Genomic DNA, 20304 nt, shown 5'->3' with positions numbered 1-20304 from the left:
CCAACCTCACCCTGGCATACTAGAGACTTGCAACTCTTTTCATATAGGGCCTCAAATGGCAATGTGCCAGTGGCAGGCTGATAGCTATTATTATATGCGAATTTCATTAAATACAGGTGAAAGCCCCAACTCCCTGAAAACTCTAGTGCATAAGCGCACAACATATCTTCCCATATCTGGTTCAAACGTTCTATTTGACCTTCAGTCGATGGGTGAAAAAAATTGTACCAAAATCCAATCGAGTACCCAATGCTAACTGAAGACTCTTCAAAAACTAGATGCAAAATGAGGGTCATCGTTTGACATAGCTAAAACTAGTACCAAAAGAGGTGTAATAACCCCTTCCAAAAATAACTATGAAACTTAAGATGTTGAAAATCAGCAACACTTCTACACGTCCAAGCTGAGAACTGTGAAAACGGTCATGAAGTTAAGAAAGTCTTATCCACTAAAAACATATGTTTGAACTTACCATTTGTCACTGGGAAAACTTCATATGTGCAGTGAAGAAACTGGTCATACTATATAATGTGTCATCTAAAGATACGTACCAGAATAAATCTAGTCAACTGAAAACTGCTTCTTTTCTAGAAGCGCCAGCTGTGATGTCTTTCCTAGGGTTTACATGTCTTAGAATAACTCTGTCTAATTAAGTCTCACATTCATGAGAAACTCATCATGAGGCTCTATGTTGTCATGGGCTATAAAAATTGCTTAAGCCATCCTCATATTATTCTTTAGGCTTGAAACAATCACATATCATTACTTAGACCCCGCTGCGAACGAGTCCGGAATTTCCCCCGAAAATGAGGTTTTGAAGTCCCTGGATGCTAAAGCATAAGTCAATTGATAACACATTTTTATAACCTCGTAATAACCGTAATTGATCCTTGAAGTCTTTTTTTTTTTTTTTTTAATGATAAAACCTTCTTGATTCATAAGTCCTAGCTTGGACTACTCGTACTCCCTAAAGCTAGTTAACTCATTGCCCATGCAAGAGAATACATACTATCTTGTAATACTCCAAACCCACTTTTAGTAACTTCTTACTATCAACTCAACTTTATTGCCAAGTCTATCCCTTACACCAATGGTTATATTGGAAGATCCAACTTACTTACTTTTGTGCATGTACTATTATTGTCTACCTCGAGTTGGATTATTTTCTTTTCTCAATTAACTTGATGGTCTTTCTAGTTCATGTTTTCAACTAGCACACAAACTCAAAATCCCTTAAATCTTACTAATGCCCTCAATGATTTACCTCTTAACTAATGAAGCCTCAACATACCATGTCAATAGTTCTCGATCATCTACTGTTACTAGTAACTCCATTTTAACTTATCCCTTCTCAACCTTCTATTTCGGTAATAGATTCTTGTGTTAAAACAAAGTTCCATACCAATCACCTACCTAATCTATCTTTCTATCTAACACATATTGTCCTAAAGTTCCACATGACAATGAGGTATTCTTCTTTTACACCAAAACAATACCTTGTAACCCCTCTTATCAAGCCTTCAAACCATACTTAACTAGGAGTTTGGAACACATTAAATTCCTTTCTCTTTCCAAAAAGTAAACTTCCTTGGATACTTTTCTCTCCTTTACACTTATCTTTGATAAAACTACTAAATTCAAGAAACTTTTTTTTCCACTGTCCAATTGGAACATAATCTCTTTACTAAATTATATTTTACTTAACTCCTCCATAAATCTTATATCTCTCACTAAGAATTTCCATCTTGTAGAATTCTCCTTTGCCAATTTTCATGCTTTTAGACTCCGAAAGACTTTTGTTTGTTCAAATTTGCCCAACTTGGATCTCCTCATCAAAATAACGCTATGAATTTAATCTAGGTACTCTAAAATAATCCTTCAACCCAAATAAATAACACCTTGCTTTTATCCCCTTTAAGTCCAAACTCATGCCTAACTATTTTGACTTTCTTTAATGATATCAACTTAGCTAGATATTCTAAAAGAATTCTTCATATCATCACATATACTTTGCCTACTCCATCAAGTCGTAGTATTACCCAAATGATTATGACTTATGAATCCTTTCTAAAATTCTTCTCGAAATGTTGGGTTCTTAATACCTTAAAACCTTCAATAAATTTATAGACTCTTTTTCTTTTCCTCCTTATTCATAAAACAACTTTTAACCTTATACCTGAGTACTGGCCTGTGGATTTATGCTACCACCGATTGCACTATCCAACACAAAAACATAACATTAGTCCTTGATCAATTCCTGTCTCGATAGTTTTATTCATTGGCTTAAACATTTAAATACCTTCATTCCTAAATTTTCATAACTCTACATAGTTTCATCAATCTTTAGCATCTCTGAACTGAGGCATATATTTGTTCGTTCCTAACATAATTTTCATGAGATTAACTAGTACCAAGTGACCTCATAATTTACTCTATTTTACATTTCTCCTTTTGTAGTGTCGTACCTGATAATCCTCTTATAATAACTTCTAATGAGTTACTGACCTAGCATTAGAACATAACTGGTGCATTTACGCTAAACAAATATTTTAATGCACAACTATCATAAAACTTGTAATTGATAAGACGTACCTGGCGATGACGAGGAATCCGTTCATGGGCCACATGGACAATCTAGACTTATATAGTAAGTCAGTCTACAGAACCCAAAACATGGGCTCTGATACCAACTGTAACGACCCGAACCCCTAGGACTTAGGTTAGGCCGTTACTAAAATAAATACATGCATAGGATTTGAAACGATGCTCAGTAATGTTGAAATAAATGCTAAATAGACAAGAGAAGTTCAAAAGCAATTTATTAAATGCAATTTTTAAAACAATAATAGGGTACCCATAATTCGTAAAGACTATTAAAATATAAAAGTAACAATCCTTCATAATAAGTTTCAAACAGTAAAACTAGAAATTAAGGGTAAAATAAGGATTCTAAATTTCATGATGCGGAAGCGTAAAAACTAGTCCCAGTGGCTCAATCATGAATTCCGCTGTGCCATCGCCGGTGCATCTCTACCTTTGCCTGAAACATCAACATAAAAAAGAATGAGTATGAAATACTCAGTAAGTAACCCCACCACTGGGGTCAGGCTAGGCATCTATGTCCTCTAGATACCCACATATGGCACATAAACATATGGAACAACCAAGAGACTAAGTCCTATCCTATTGTAGTTAAGTATGCCCACGAAACTGGTGAATCCCAAAGGAAACACAAACTGGTGAATCCCGAAGGAACCACAAACTGGTGAATCCCGAAGGAACACAAACTGGTGAATCCCGAAGGAACACAAACTGGTGAATCCCGAAGGAACACAAACTGGTGAATCCCGAAGGAAACACAAACTGGTGAATCCCGAAGGAAACACAAACTGGTGAATCCCGAAGGAAACACAAACTGGTGAGCATCTAACTAATCAATGTGGATATTCACGCAGTCTTAACGTGCTAAGATTCAACAATGTACAGTTCTAAAACATACATAAAAATCCTTCATACCATGGCTTCATCACATACACATATTTCTTAATAACATATTATACATCATCCATGTATAACTTACATCATAAATCCACAACATGCAAGTATGCCTCAACACCAGCAGATCAGACATCGACATATGAAAACACATACTATCACATACTAACGATCAAGTACTTAGGTGTACATGTAAACAAATCAGAATTCGTGCCAGAACATACTTTGATTCAGGTTATACTGTCAATCAACATGCTAACATTTACCATAATATACACTTATCATGCTAGCATACAACTAAAGCCTGGCTCGTAGGCAGTTCCAGTGGTAAGATTACTTACCTCAAATAAAGTCCAAAAGTTAAGTCAAGCAAACAAACTCCTTTCTAGCTTTCCACAACTTTTGAATGAGATCCTAGAACATGGACAAAAATCGATCTTAACCTTTAAGCCCAATTTTTAAACATTAAATCATTCCCAAATTACCAGCACAATTTACCCAAAAGCTTGTCGAAATCACATCTAAATCCTCTTGACACCACACTTTTGACTTCAAAGTTTCTCCAAAACTCGATTTTAAAGCCCAAACAAATATGTATCAATAGATTGAAGCAGAACACCATTAGCCAATAAATCCAATTAAAATAGCAAAAACTTACCCCAAATCCACAAGTTCCGACGACCCTTATTGTTGGCAGTACAAATGACAAGAAATGACTGATCCGAAGCATCCTTGCGTGACTGTCGAACTCGAGATTCTGGGCATCGACCTGAAACCCACGGAGAGCCGTGAGGGTAGGCGAGCGATACCGTCGGGGTTCGACGATTAGAGGCGCGGCTGAGCGTGAATTAAGTGGCGGTGACTGCTTTGTGGTCCAGACGTGTGAAGGGGCAGTGCAGCGGTGTTCAGATCTAGGTAGTGAAGGGAGGCAGCAGTTAGCGGAGGTTATAGGGGAGGGTTGTGCAGCGAGATTGGTCGCGAGCGACGACTGAACGACCGGCGAAGCTTGGGCGAGCGAGGAGGAGATCGGCTGGGTCGGGAGGAAGAAGAGGAGAAAGAAATCGGGGAGGGGTGTGTCGTGCGAGGAAGAAGGAGGGAAATTGTTGATTTAATATAATAATAATAATAATAATAATAATAATAATAATAATAATAAAATATAATAAATAGTAATAAATATAATAACTAAAAAGGAAAAAAAAATTATAATTAATTTCTTTCCGTTTCAAAAAGGAAATTAATTCCTGTCATTAATTTTCACATTAAAATTCAAAATTGAATATTTTCCGCCAACTTAAATTCCCCAATTTATACTTGAGATCCAAAATTTTAAAAAGGCCCTCCGACTAAGCAATTATTGAATTACCAAAATATATCGTTACTGAAATTACATTATTATATAAAAATGTGCGGGTGTTACACAAAATAAACTATAATCTTTAAGTTGGTTGATCTTCTTGAACAATCAACCTTTGGACTTGTTGATCTTCTTGGGTGATTGGCCTTTGGGTTTGATGATCTTCTTGGATGATTGGCCTTTGGGCTTATTGATCTTCTTGGATGATCGACCTTTGGACTTGTTTATCTTCTTGGATGATAGGCCTTCGGGCTTTTTGATCTTCTTAGAGGATTAGTGTTCGTACAAGCTTTCCAGAGAAACTTGTTTTGTGAAGTTGAACTTGAGTTGGTGTTGATATTGAGGTTGATTTGATGTGATGTGGTTCGATCTCTAGTACTTGATCCTCTGATTCTCTCTCGGTTGGGTGAATGTGCTTGACTTGAAAAAGAAAAGCATCGAACGTTCTTAAAGTAGAAGTCTTTGAAGAGTGTTTGTATCTTCAAGGGTTTTCTGTCTTCTAGGAGTGCAATTTCAGGAATCTTGGGAGTTTTCTGCTTGTTGATAAATTCTCTCTGGGCTCTCTGAATGTAGAATTGTTTGTATCTTCAAAGGACTTCAGTCTTTAAAATGTTTGTATCTTCGAAGGTCTTCAGTTTTCAGAATGCTTGTATCTTCAAAGGACTTCAGTCTTCAAGCGTGGTCAGAATGCTTGTATCTTCAAAAGACTTCAATCTTCAGAATGCTTGCATCTTTAAAGGACTTCAATCTTCAGAATGCTTGTATCTCGAAGGACTTCTGTCACACCCCGTCCTAGACTACTCTTTGAGCCTAAGAAAAGGACATGACTGCAGCAGTTATCAACCCTTTTGTCTACACTTACTACCTAATAACTTTTGCGAAAATAACTCTGATACCAATGTATAAACTCATATACAGTGGATGCCTCTTAGGCCAAAATTTATTAAGTTTAAAAACACAACATACTTAGAGTGATTACATTACTAGTTTCACAAGTCCCGATACCCAAAACCTTAGTCCCTAAATGAACAACTGTAATATGTGTACAATATTTACAGTAACCACCTAACAGACGAGTTACAATATCTTTGTCTTTTAGTGGCAGAGCAATTGCAGAGCTATCTCCTGAGAATTTGACCGTTACCTGGGGGAAAGGAAAACATTTAAAAACGGGGTGAGCTTACTAGCCCAGTGAGTGACTTAAGAAAGAAAAGTGATTCTCATGCAAAAATCTCAATAAGGAGATTAAACTGAAATATAAACTTCTACAGTAACCTTGTACTGCAGTATAAATTTTTCCAAGCATAAAGCATATAAAGCTGTTTTTATCAGAAAACATTAAAACTGTTCCTTAGTTGAGAATAACCCTACTGTGGTTAAACCCCAATGTTAACTGCTAATCAAGAGAGAACCCTTTTGCTCAATCTCTGACTTTAACTACCTATGCACATATGGCCATACTAAGTACCGTCATATCTTAGGTACTTCTGCTCAGATACCTTCTCTAAACTTGTCCTTTAGTATCGAGCTGCTCGGATACCTTCTTAACTGTCCTTCGGTATCGCGTTTCAAGTAGAACTAGTCATAAATGACTTTCTCTTTAAAGCATGTAAAGCATAAAACATGTCTTAAAAGGAACTAACGCATGCTTGGTGTATTTAAACACACATAAATAGTTTTTCAATAAACTTCATACATGCATGCGTTTGAAACATAACTCATGGTTTGCTTGGAAATTACTTTGTAAAACTAGCTAGCATGAGAATAATCCTTCTTTAAAACATAGTTTTTTTTAAAATATTGTAAATATTTAGTCAAATATTTTAGTCACTCACCTTGATCGTTGAGGAACTTTTCCCTCTAGAAGTTCCTTGGTTAACTCGGGCTCCCTTTTGAACCCCCTACAATCCAGATTCAATTTAAAACACAGATTAGTCATAGTTCTAAGCCTTATCTTAAGATACTTCCTTCTACAAACATGCTCTAAAATATCTCAGGAAGCTTACTGTAAAATCTGAGGTTAGAAATCCTCTTGGTTTGGTAGGACTCACAAAATCTTGAAGACTGGCCCAAGCTTACCTGACAGCTTGACTCTTTTGTCTTTTTCTCAGTTTCCAGCCCGATCCCTTGGAGCTTTTTCTCCGGCAGCCCTACCCTGAAAACAAGACTCAAGGAGATTTCAGGTGGCTTTGAAATCACTCCAAACGCACGAGTACGCTGGGAAAACTCCTCGTCCCAAGTTGATGCTATTTCCAGACTTCACTATCCAACTGCATCTCCTCTTGAAGCTTTATGACCAACACATAGATTTGCTACCAACGCATAGTTTAATCAGCTTTCACACTCTTCTTAATGTCCTTTGAATTACGATCTGAAGAGGAGTCCTTGGCCCTTTTTATAGGCGTCCAAAATCTCTCCAAGGCCAACACCTCTTACTTGGTTGCATGTCCAAGCGTCTTTTCCCCACACTATCAATGCAACCCTCAAATCACCACAATCTAAGGTGTCTTCCTCTTCCTTAGCCAACACAAAATGCTTAACTTTTCATGTCTTCTTGTGTGTCCACCTCATTTTCTTAAGGCTTAAGATTTCTTTCCAACAAGCAACATGTCCAGTGATGACTTTGAATGCGACCATCCAACCTCATATGCGTTCATCTAACCATAAATGCGTCCATCCAAATGTCGCAACATAACTATGTCCGAACACCACCAATCGGCGTATGCGTCCATTCCATCTTACCTTGTGCGTCTAATTGATGCAACTTGGTCACATATGCTAGATGCTGTAAGGCTCATCTTTGGCCACATATCCTTTCCTTTTGTATGGCTTACCTTGGCCCTATTTGCTCAACTAGGATAATGACCAACACTCTTTCAACGCATACTATTAGCCTTGTCCTATGCGCCCACATGTCCTCGGATGTCTAACGCATAACACATCACCAACGCATAGTATTAGCCTTGTGTACCGCAAGCCTTAGCAACGCAAGACATTTCACCATGCGTCCACCATGGCTTGTTTCATCGCCTAGCTCATCCTTTATCAAGACCACCGCATAGCACCATCACATAGTGTTGCCGCATACCATCCCGTAGCATCGCCGCATCCATCGTGTAGCATTGTCGCATACCATCGCGTAGCATCACTGCATCTATCGTGTAGCATCGTCGCATACCATCGCCGCATACCATCGCGTAGCATTGCTCCTTTTACTACACGATCAACCAATGCGCGCAACTCCAACGCCCAGCGCCCTTGTCCGTGCAATTTGAGGCTGCCACATGCGTTTTTCTAACCTCTCAAAACATTGGCTGCCGCATGCATTTTTCTTGGCCACACTTTGGCTTCCTTCAATGCCCAAATAACCTCTAAAGGAGCAAGGCCAACACATGGAACAACACTTAGTCAATTTTCTAGCTTCCAACGCATGGGTTATACTTAGCCAATTTTCCAAGCTTCCAATGCATGGGTTATACTTAGCCAATTTTCAAGCTTCCAATGCATGGGTTATACTTAGCCAATTTTTCCAAGCTTTACCCAAGAGTCAAGCTCTCAAATTCATACTTTTCTTCTAATTTCTCACCCTTTTCTCTACAAGTACACATTAGTTTCCACATCCACCTACTTACCATACTGGTCTAAGTAGGGAACATACTCAAGTAGGGAAATTAGGGCTCATGGTTCACAACTTCAGTCTTCAGTGTGGTCAGCTTCAGGAGTCAAGGAGTCTTCTGATTGTAGAGAATTTCCTATAAGCTCTCTAGAGTATAGAATTGCTGACCCTTGAAATGAGAAGAGTGCTTCTATTTATAGGGCTCTCTGAAGGGTTTCATAGGCTCTCTGACGTGGCAACTTGTGATTGGTCCAAAATTTCTCATTCAACAGTCATCTGACGTCGTCGTGGTTGCAAAATGAACTTTGACAAAACTGATACCACCCCTCGAGATATCTCTCGTATTAGTGCTTTATTTAGATTTTATAATTTTTAAGGATAATCAATTTTGTAAACATATGACCGCAAGATTTATTTATTCACATGAATTTTATTTTAAGTTAATGCATTTTTCTCTAAATTTTCTAATTTTTGTAAATAAAAAACTATAATAACTTATATTTCTACAAAATGTCAGTGTCAAACCACGTAAATGACTTCTCACAAATGAGTTTCAATTAAATCAAACAAAACAAAAATTTGTCTATTAGAATAGCTTTATCAAATCAATAAAAATACTTGTTATAAATACCAGAAAAAGTCGACGTACTTTCATTTAAATAAACAAAAACAATTTAAATCATACCCATTAACCTTTAATCAATCTCAAAGTGTACAAAAACATACTTTAAAAAATATTGTCAAATAATAAAAATAATCGTACCAAAATTTTGATCTTGGACAAAAACGTGGAAACTATTATAACCGAGGGTATTCCAAATATCGAATTTCTACCAAGTATTTGCAATGTTCAATTTTAAGTGAAAAAGTTTTCAAGGTGAATCCGAGGGTAACCAAGTAAAATAATTAGAAGATAATTTGTACCAATAAATAACAAACGTTAATGGAAACATGTGACTGAATTGAGTTTCAGTCCCCTAGAAGAGGAACTCACATAATGCGATTAGATAGCCATTACATTCTACTTTATAGCATGTATTAGTCCTAGCTATCTTCTATTCAGTCTTGATTTAAAGGACTAAGTTTAATAATATATATATATATATATATATAAATCCTATTTTAATTATTGAACTTCGAATCTTATTCTATTTTGGTCGAATAACTTTAAAAAACGTTTATTTTGGTCTCTACTATTAAGATTATGTTCACTTTTTAAAGATGAAATCTATTTAAAGATATAATTACATCTAGCATGGGTTGAACAACATAAAGGTGAAGTAAAATAACAACTAACATGCCAAAATAGTGAACTATCAAAATCTTGTGCACAAAATGACTTTAGATCTTCTATAGAAAATTGTTTTACCATCTAATTTAAAATTGGAACCCTAGATTTCTAGCATGACCTAATCATCCAAAAATACAAGTCATCTCATTATTATATTTAAGAATTAACAAAATCTTAATAGAAGTGACCAAAATAAGCACTTTTAAAAAAGTTTCGGGACTAAAGTGGACGTTTTTTAAAGTTTAGGAACCAAAATAGAAAAAAATTCAAAGTTTACCAAAATAGGATTTAAACCAAAACTATATTAATATCTTTAACCTTAATGAAAAGGACAATTTTCAAAGATAGAAAATATGTTAAACTATTTTTAGAAATAGCAAAAAGAACATTGATAGCTACGACTATCAATGTTAGATTTCTATCCGTTTCTATTACTTATAGACATTGATACACTCCTATCAACCTTTATCATAGAACATTAAACTTTTTTTTATTTTGTGTAAATATTTTATTTTATTTTTCTATTTTTGAAGATTTCCTAATAAAAAAAAAGTTAAAAATTTGTTTCTCAAAAATAAAATATAAAAAATAAAATATTCTCTTACATTCCTATGCAAGAATTAGTCCATAAACATTAATATATTGATTCAAGAAGTAAAGAATCAATCTCAACTTTATCTACCAAAATGTTTTGGTTTCTACCATGGTTAAGAGTGTGACCAAATTAAGTTAGTCTTAAATTGGCTAGCACTAGAAAAAGCAAGAGATCCATAACTAACATCTCTATTAGTATGAAATCAACTCTTTTTGGTAAAATCAAAAATAAAAACAATAAGAAATTTATTTTCAAAAATTTATTTTGAAAGTAAATAATATTGTACCATTTTCAAGATATCGTGTAAAAGATTTGTGGCCTTAATTAGTAGTTTCGTAGTCATAGTCTAAACTTAACCCATGTTTGTGTGTTGAACAATAATAGATTGGTAAATCAAATTTACTAAATCTTGATAACATATGGTCAGAGTGTGATTTATTGTACTTTAATGAAAATATGTGGAGAATTCATGGTCCCAACAATAATTAATATATGGTTAAACCAAACGCCAAATTCAAACTATAACACATAATGAATCGTACTTTTCTTTTGTATTTTTCAAAAAAAAAAATCGATCAGACAAAAAGTTAGATGGAGACACTATAGAAGAGAGGAAAAGCCACTAGAAAGGGAGAGAACATATGTAGAAAAATTATAAATAACAAAAAAATTAAAAAAATCAATTTAAATTAGTAAATAAATATTTTATAAATGACTTTTAAACAAGTTAACATGAAAGATATATGTACAATAGCCTATAATAAAATTTTACTATATTTATAAATATTTTAGTTTGTTTTCTATTTTATATTAGTTGGTTTCACCAACCAAACATTCGATGACTATACTTTATAATAAATTAATCCAAATTAAAAAAATATATATATATCTGCAAAGTTACGACCAAGATGACTATATCATGATATAACGATAGTTTCTTGAAGAGACCAACACGCAAACAATTATAAAGTTGGGCGTTCAGAACGCCAATGATTTCAATTTCGAATTGGCTTCAAAAAAAGTTTCCTTCCCTTCTTTCTATTTAAACAAACCCACCATTCAACCAATTCTCAAACACAACCAATGGATACCATCCACCACACCACCGTTCAAACCAACGGCATAAAACTCCACGTCGCCGCCGCCGGCCCTGTAACCGGCCCACCCGTGCTCCTCCTGCACGGCTTCCCGGAGCTCTGGTACTCCTGGCGCCACCAGATCGTTTTCCTCTCCTCTGCTGGGTACCGCGTTATTGCCCCGGACCTCCACGGCTACGGTGACTCCGACGCGCCGTCGTCGTCCGACTCGTACACCGCCCTCCACATCGTGGGGGACCTGGTGGGACTGCTGGATGAGCTGGGGATTGAGAAGGTGTTATTGGTAGGCCATGATTGGGGAGCCTTGATTGCTTGGTACTTCTGCTTGTTTAGGCCCGATAAGATCAAGGCATCAGTGATTTTGAGTGTCCAGTTTTTTCCTAGGAACCCAAAAACGCCATTTATTGAAGGCTTCAAAGCTGTTCTTGGAGACCAATTCTACATGGTCAGATTTCAGGTCATTTTCTTACCCTGTCCTCCATTTAGTTTTGGCCGATAGCTTCCAATGCAACACTTTGAGTAATGATTGGATACAGTTTGGGCTAAGATGCATTGGGCTGCACCCAGGCTGCACCCAATCTTTTTCTTTAATTTTCAACAGGTTTTGATCTTAGCTAAAAAGCTGATAAAAGCTGTATCTCTATGTAATTATCAATGTGTGTTTGGTGTTAAATAGGAACCAGGGAAGGCAGAGGAAGAGTTTGCGACGGTGGATATAAGAGAGTTTTTCAAGAACACATTGTCAAATCGGGACCCACGTGCTCCATATTTGCCTGGTGAGGTCAAATTTGAAGGTGTTCCACCGCCGCCGCTAGCACCGTGGCTCACTCCCGAAGATATCGACTTTTATGCCCAAAAGTTCTCCCACACCGGCTTCACCGGCAGCCTCAATTACTACCGGGCTTTTGACCGGTAATCACCATTCTCCCGCGTATCTTAATTTTAGAAAAATTGATTTAAATAAATTAATCTATTTATTATTTATATTATATTTATGTTCTCTTAGTGCATAATAATTTAGAGAGACAGAATATAATCTTAACTAGATTTCACATGCCAGTTTAACATGGACCATCATTCTACTTGATATTTAGTTGATTGTTTTAAAACTATTCTTTGCGAACAATTATTTTAAAAGATATAACAATTTAGTCATTAAGGTGTAATATCTTTAAGATTACAATTTATGGAATTTCACTTAAGTCAGTTCAACCCAACTCTACGAGTTTGAAAAATTATAAAGCATGGTTTCATGAAGATTGAAAGGGAAGTGAATGAATGTTTTGAGATTGAAATGCAGGACTTGGGAGCTGACAGCGCCATGGACAGGAGCACAAATAGAGGTACCAGTAAAGTTCATAGTGGGGGATTTGGATCTGACTTACCATTTTCCAGGAGCTCAAAAGTACATCCATGGCGACGCCTTCAAAAAGGACGTGCCTGGTTTGGACGAAGTGATTGTTATGAAAGACGCTTCTCATTTCATCAACCAAGAAAGACCTCATGAAATCAACTGCCATATCCATGATTTCTTCAACAAATTTTGTTGATTCTGTTTCTGTTTCTTTTTCAAGTTCTATGTTTTAAATATGCTAATTTCTGTGGGATTGATTTGTGTCTCTCTTTCCCCTTTTCTTTTACATTTGTGTATCAAATAATAAGGATTTTAATAAGGAAAAATAAATATGCTTAAGTTTGCTATTTTAGATATTTGCCTTCACTCATTTGTTTAAGCTTTTAATTCAATTTATTAAGGTCATGTGTTCAAATCCTTATAATGTTATTTCCTCCCCCAATTAATTGGTTTCAATTTATTGAGTCTTTGATATATCTTAAGTCCATGAGTGAACGAAAGTATTAGATATTTGTCTTCATCCATCAGCTTAAAATTTTAGGTGTCAATCGGTGAATTAACACAGTCATTTGGTTTCATGAATTGCTTGTTAAAACAAATGTTTGGTAACATCAACAAATGTTTCATAAATTTCATTGATATTTCCATAAAATCGGGACATCAATATTTCGAATTTTGGTCATAAATTATGTTGGAACAAATGTCGATCTACAGAAAATAAATAGTTTAAAGATATATTTGAACATTTTTTTTAAGTTTAGGAGATTTTTCAAAAATTTCAAAAGTAAACGCTCCTATTTTCCATCCAAAATTAATACTAAAGGGTATTTTAAACTCTGTTTGAAAGTTTAAAGATATTTTTTAAACTTTAGAAGATTCAAAGATATTTTTAAGACAAAATTCAGAGACATTTTTTATAATTTAGACTATACAATATATAACAAAGAAAGAGAATATAATAGATACATATTTTACTTTTAAATGATGTGTCTTCCTAATTGTTAGTACTGTCTTTTATTTCCTTTTGTTTTCTTGTTGGACTATTTTTTTTTTTTTGGAAGGAATACTTTTTTCCTATTGTTAAAATTGTGTTCTATAATTTATATTTTAAAGATAATTAGAGATAATTTAATAACGAAACTATGATTATAAAAATTACTTTGTAACTAAAATGAGTTAATTCATATATTTTGCCCACATTTCCTTAATTTATGCTTATAAGATTTTCAATCTTTTTCTGTAATTCCCGAATATTTAGAATTAGCTTCATAACTCGTGATGGGCCATTTTATTTGAGTAGCGTATGGATGTAACAAATTTCATAGATCGAAAAGCATACTTGAATTGAATTTTAGGCAATTACTTTGGCTTAAAATGATGAAATGAAGAGAACTAATGTTGTTAGTAGTTGAATGTGAGTAATACGCTTATAGTTAATTAAAAAAAGCACATTATGAATTTGGATCGTAACTTTAAGGTGGGAGTAGAGATGTTCACGAAGCGGGGTCGGGGATGTCATTCCCCATCCCCGCTCCCCATTCCATTTCCCATCTCCGTGAAATTCTCCACGAGAATCGGGATGGGGATCGGGTTCCCTGCGAGGAATTTTTCCCCGTTACTTTTTTTTTAAAACAAACTAATTAATTTAAATCACTAAATATGAGAAAATTTTCGTTAAATAATTCACCTTATCACTAATTCACCTATTATGGTTAGTTTTATATGACAATTTGATTAAAGATAAATTACTCAAATTTTGCTCTAAAAAAGCTAATTAATTTTTTTTAGTAGAAAGAAATAAATATAAATTAAATTATTCACATATATAATCTGAACTTAAATATTCAATTTAAACATATTCATTATGTTTCCCAATAAATAATCAAATTTGAAATTTAAATGTAATATTTATATAATAATAATAATAACATAACATTAGATAACTATACTAAATAAATATGTAAAAACTAATTGGGGTGGGGACGGGGAATAGGGCGGGGTCGGGGCTGGGGCCAGGGCCGGGGGCTGGCATTCCCCGTCCTCGTCCCCGTCCCCGTTTAGCTCACGTGCAATTTTTTCCACCACTACTTCTCCCATTCCCCGCCCCATTCGGGGCGGGACCCCACAGTCCCCATCCCCATGGGGAAATTGAATATCTCTAAGTGGGAGGGAAAAGAAAGAAAACATGGATATTACAAAATTTAGGAAAATTGAAATTGGTGACAATTTGAATATGCTATTTTGCAAGTGTTTCATCCATATTTGGTATTTTGCAAATATAACAAAAACTTCAAATATGAATTTCTATTTATCTTTCATTTCATATTTGCCATAAACAATTAAGAGAGAAAACCGGTAACCGGAGGCCGGATGTGTGGTGGTTGATGGAGGTAAGCAGCGAGGGAGGTGGAGTAGTGGATAATGGTAGATGGTGTGGAGCAATGCTAGTTGGTGAAAGAGAGATGTTAGAGGGGGTTTATTGCGTGCAAAGAAGAAGTTCCATTTTTTAATCAAAATATATCAACATAAAGTATATTGACTCAGTCAAATGCATCAACAATGTAACTAATTGTACATTATCAAGTTTATCGGCAATAAATCAATCACATGTGCGTATCAACAATGTATCAGTTAGGTGTTTCACCATTATAAGAGTGCATCATTATCAAGTTTATTAGCAGTATATCAATTAAGTTTATCATTATCAAGTCCATCAGTTAAGTGTATCAAGTACATCAGTAATATAAACGAATAAATGATTGATATATTTATCAACAGTTTATCAATCAAGTGCATCATTATCAAGTATCAAGTAGATCAATCATGTGTATCAAGTTTATCAACAGTATGAACAGGTGCATAATTGACAAATATATCAAGTATATCAGTCAAGCGCATCATTATCAAGTATATCAAACATATCAGTCGAGTGTATTAAATGTATATCAGTAGTGAGGACATTTGTGACATTTTATATCTTTTATATATGAGTTATGCTTCATTCTTGACATTTTTGTAGAAAAAAAAAAAAGTGGGCCATAGGCCTGATTAATGTACTTTGTTTTATCTTTTTTATTTGTGCATACACCTACAATTTATATAATACATTTATATGAAAAAACTAGATGTCTATATATTGATTCTTTCTCCCTTCAAAATAATTCAAAGAAATTGATTGTTTAGGTGTTGAGATTTCTTATATTTATATTCGGGGTTGCTAAGAAATAAAAGAGTTATCTTGTTTATTTAATGTTTTGATATGCAACTTAGAAATTTAAGGAATGGAAAAAGGGGAATTAAGAGGCGTATTGAAGAAGTGAGGGAAGGAGGGAGGTGACGAGCTATTGACAAACATTATGTCCTTACTAACCAAAAAAACTTTGACTTTATTTTTTAAGGGTTAGGGTATTAGTTTGCAACTTTTAAAAGTTTAATGTTATTTTTAAGACAAGGTACCAATCGTTACCATTCATATACATATAGTAAATATTTTTAAACTTTTGAAAAATTTAAGGGTGTTAGTAAAATTTTTGAAAGTTCTAACGATATTTTTAGATAGAAAGAAAACTAATATTTTCGTTAAAAACTAATCGTATGAATATTTCTAAACTTTTCTTTTAAAAGTTTAAAAATGTTATTAAAACTTTCAAAAGTTCATAAGTACTTTTGAAATAAAATATAAATTTTAAAAAGATTTTAGGAACAATTACAAATATAGTAATCAGACCCTAAGTATTAACAAATATACCACAATATAAAAAAAAATTGCTGATATAGCAAAATTTATATTTAATCTTAAAGTCCAATGATCAGCTGTATCGCTAATATGAGTTTATCAACAATGGAGCTTATCATTGGTGGAGCCTACTACTGATAGATTTGACTATATTTATAATTTTATAAAAAATATTACCTACTATCTATTGCAATTTTGATATACTTTAGTAAATATATTTATTTATTTATTTTGCAAATGTAAAAGAATTTTTTTTAGTCAATAATTGTAATCAATGTACTTTATTAATTAAAATGTATTGCATACCTAATTACATTCATAGTTTTCTTGGGTGATGTCCATCATTTACATCCACTTTCATATTTCCCTTTTTTTTAGCAAAAACGTTTACAAATCTTTGATAGAAGGTACATGCATCTCTTGTTTGTTTTATTTTATTTTATTTCATTATTTTATTATTTATTTTGGAACAAGGTACATGCATCTTTTATAATTGGACTATGCAATCTTATAAATTATGATTTTTCTGACTTCTCACGGCCTAAATAGATAATCTTTTTGGGGATTTGCATAATATATTATGACTTAAACATATACAATAAATGAAATTTTGTGTTGCATATATAATTTGAAATGAGGATTGATTTTTATCATTCAAATACATTTGATTATGTAACTTCCATGGTCAATAATGTTGGCAAGTTTTGTTATTTTCAAAATTCTTTTGGCTTTTCTAATAATTAGGTTATGTACAATACAATATGTTATCCCTCTTCCACCCGTGATTTGCGAATAAAATTGGCCAATTTTGATACTTTTATTTATTGATGAATATGCATAATAATGTAGAGTCTGTTTCGATTGACTTAAGAAAAAAAATTTTTTCAATAAACCCATTTTTATTTAAACATTTTTTATTAAAAAAAATTGATTATAATACAATTGAAAAACTATTTTGAATGGTTGTCAAATATTCTAATTTCTTCCAAAATGACTTATTTTTTAAATACACCCATAATCATCGTGTGTGTATATATATCTTTGTGATAAATTAGATTTAAATTGTATCTTTTAAATGCGAATTAGGATTTTGAGGCAATACAAGTATAGTTTAATTGACACTGTTAAATGATATAATTAAATATATCTTTACCTATTAACTTAAATTTTTGGATCAATAGGTGATATAATTAAATTTACGTCTATAAATTTTTGGGTCAATAGGTAATTTAAGACAGTCTCAAAACAAGTTGGTTCAGAATATCATGTGTTCAACTCACTGCAATGTTATTTTCTCCCCAATTTATTTTCACTTGAGTGTTTTTTCTTCATATTTCAAGTCCATACTTTTTTTAAAAATGTCTTTAAGTCTATGTTTCACTTCAAAAATGCTTAAATGCATAAAACATGTACTTTGTTTAATCTAAAATAAACAATTATACCCCTACTAAAATCCATAATATTCAAAGACATTTAAACAAAAAAATCTAATACAACCAAATCAAAACAAACAAATCAAATCTAAATTTCTAGATTATAAAATTAAAATGAAAAAAAAAAAAAAAAGCTTACACATCTAAGAAACATAAACGAATAAGTGGAAAAAAATTGGAGACATGAAGGAAAAAAAATCATAATTTATTTCCAAAAAACAAAATTTAAAAAATAAAACAAAATGGCCATAAACACATATACAATGTTTACGAGTTAGTGTAAAACCTGTTGGCTTTTTGACCCTTAATATCAAATTAATTAATTTTAATTAATTAATAATCAATATTTTGATAATAACAAACTCAATTTTTAATTACTGAAAATTTTAGTGTTTTAATATGTCCATAGCATAAAACTCAAAATAACGATTCCAACACCTTTTGAATCACTCAAATCGAGTAAAAACGAAGACGATACGACCGAAACAAATCTATAAAGAAAATACCGTGGTGGATGACGTAATATAACCAGACCATTTGCATGTAGACATGTGGCAGCATATTGGTTGAATGGTGGATCATTAAGAGATTAACATATGATGGACTTTTGATTTTTGGATTGATTTAAAAAAAATGAAATTTAAAAGAAATTTAAAAGGAAAAATAAATTTAATATTATTTTATATTTGTGTCTAACGGCTAGTTTTTTACACATGGTATGTTTTTTTTTATTAATTTTAAAAAGAAAATGAATTTCAAAAGAAAAGAAATTTAATATTATATTTTGTTTGTTTCCAAAATCCAATGGTCCAAATTAATTATGGTTTCTAAAAAAATTTTCATCTCTATATAAACCATCTTCCTCTCCAAATTTTATGGCAACAAATTTTATATTTCATAATTCTCCAAAGCTCAAAAGTTCCATTGTTGCTCTATCTAAGTTCCCAATTTTTTTTTCTTTTCATCTTATTCTTGAGAGAGTATTATTGTATTGTGAGAATAAATTTGTTGAGTGCTTAAACTTATAACTCCACTCTAGTGAGAGTTGTATTGTATTCTTCAAAAATTCCAACATTTGTAACGGTTCGATCCTAAACCGTGGAAAGGATCGGGTTTGCTCTTGAACCCGTAAAAGGGGCGGTGGTGTAACGGTTGAACTTTAATCCTAGAAAGAGTCGGAAAGATTTTATTCAAATTCCCAAGAGGCGCTTGGGGAGTGGAGTAGGTCGAGTTTGACCGAACCACTATAAAAATTACGGTGTCTTCTTCTCTAACTCTTTCCTTTTTATTTTTGCAATTAATTTAAGCAATTTATTGTATGTTTTAATTTGTTCTTATTTATTTGCTAGAATTTGATAGAATTAAATTATCATATTTTTTGTCATCTTATTTGTTGCATAAATTGAATTTTTCTTATTATTTATAAAAGGTGTATTAATTAGTTTAATTGGGTTAATTTAGAAAAAAGTTTAATTAAACCTTATTCACCTCTCTCTAGGGTTGCCATATAGATCCAACAATTGGTATCAGAGCGGGTGGCTCTTCTTGAATATTTATTTCTTGATAAACTTAATTGTTTTTTAGCTATGACAACTTTAGGTTTTATCCCTTTTACCGTTAGTCAATTTATTACAAAGCCTCCTTTCTTTAATGGTACTAATTATAGTTATTGGAAAAATAGAATGAGATTTTTCTTGCTTTCTATTGATTATGATTTATGGGATATTGTTGAGGAAGGTTTTAAAATTCCAACAAAATATGTTGATGGTGTTAGCACTATAAAACCTAAGGAAGAATGGTCAATAAATGAAAAGAAAACATGCTCTTTAAATGCCAAAAGCTATTAATTACTTATTTTGTGCTTTGAATGAAGTTGAGTATAATAGAGTGTCTATTTGCAAAACCGCTAAAGAGATATGAGATAAATTTGAAATTACTCATGAAGGAACTAATCAAGTAAAAGAAACAAAGATTGACTTGTTAGTTCATCAATATGAAATGTTTAAAATTGATGAAAATGAAGCTATTTCCGATATGTTTATTAGATTTACTAACATTGTCAATGCTTTAGAAGGACTTGGGAAAAAGTACTCAAATCTTGAGAAGATAAAGAAGCTATTGTGGTCTTTGCCTAAACAATGGGAGCCTAAAGTCACCACCATTCAAGAGGCAAAGGATCTCAAATCTCTCTCCTTTGATGAACTCATGGGCTCGTTGTTGACGCATGAGATAAAGATCAAGAAAAACATGGAGGATGAGAAGAAAACGAAAGAAAAGAGTATAGCTTTAAAGACCATCTCTTTAGAAGTTAGACTCCCAAGATGAAGATG

General features: G+C 33.1%; 1 protein-coding gene across 1 annotated transcript; it reads left to right on the top strand.

Moving 5' to 3' along the window:
* The first annotated feature begins 11194 nt into the window (after nucleotides 1-11194).
* LOC120091282 (epoxide hydrolase 3-like) lies at nucleotides 11195-13157 on the top strand. Its single transcript, XM_039049245.2, has 3 exons — nucleotides 11195-11908; nucleotides 12128-12363; nucleotides 12752-13157. The coding sequence occupies exons 1-3, from the start codon at nucleotides 11438-11440 to the stop codon at nucleotides 12999-13001; spliced, it is 957 nt and encodes a 318-aa protein (XP_038905173.1). The 5' UTR covers nucleotides 11195-11437; the 3' UTR covers nucleotides 13002-13157.
* The last annotated feature ends 7147 nt before the right edge of the window (nucleotides 13158-20304 follow it).

Source organism: Benincasa hispida, chromosome 11 (assembly GCF_027475165.1).
Source record: "Benincasa hispida cultivar pf3 chromosome 11, pf3_genome.v1.1, whole genome shotgun sequence".
Lineage (NCBI taxonomy): Eukaryota > Viridiplantae > Streptophyta > Magnoliopsida > Cucurbitales > Cucurbitaceae > Benincasa > Benincasa hispida.
This window is presented reverse-complemented; position numbering and strand designations above follow the sequence as displayed.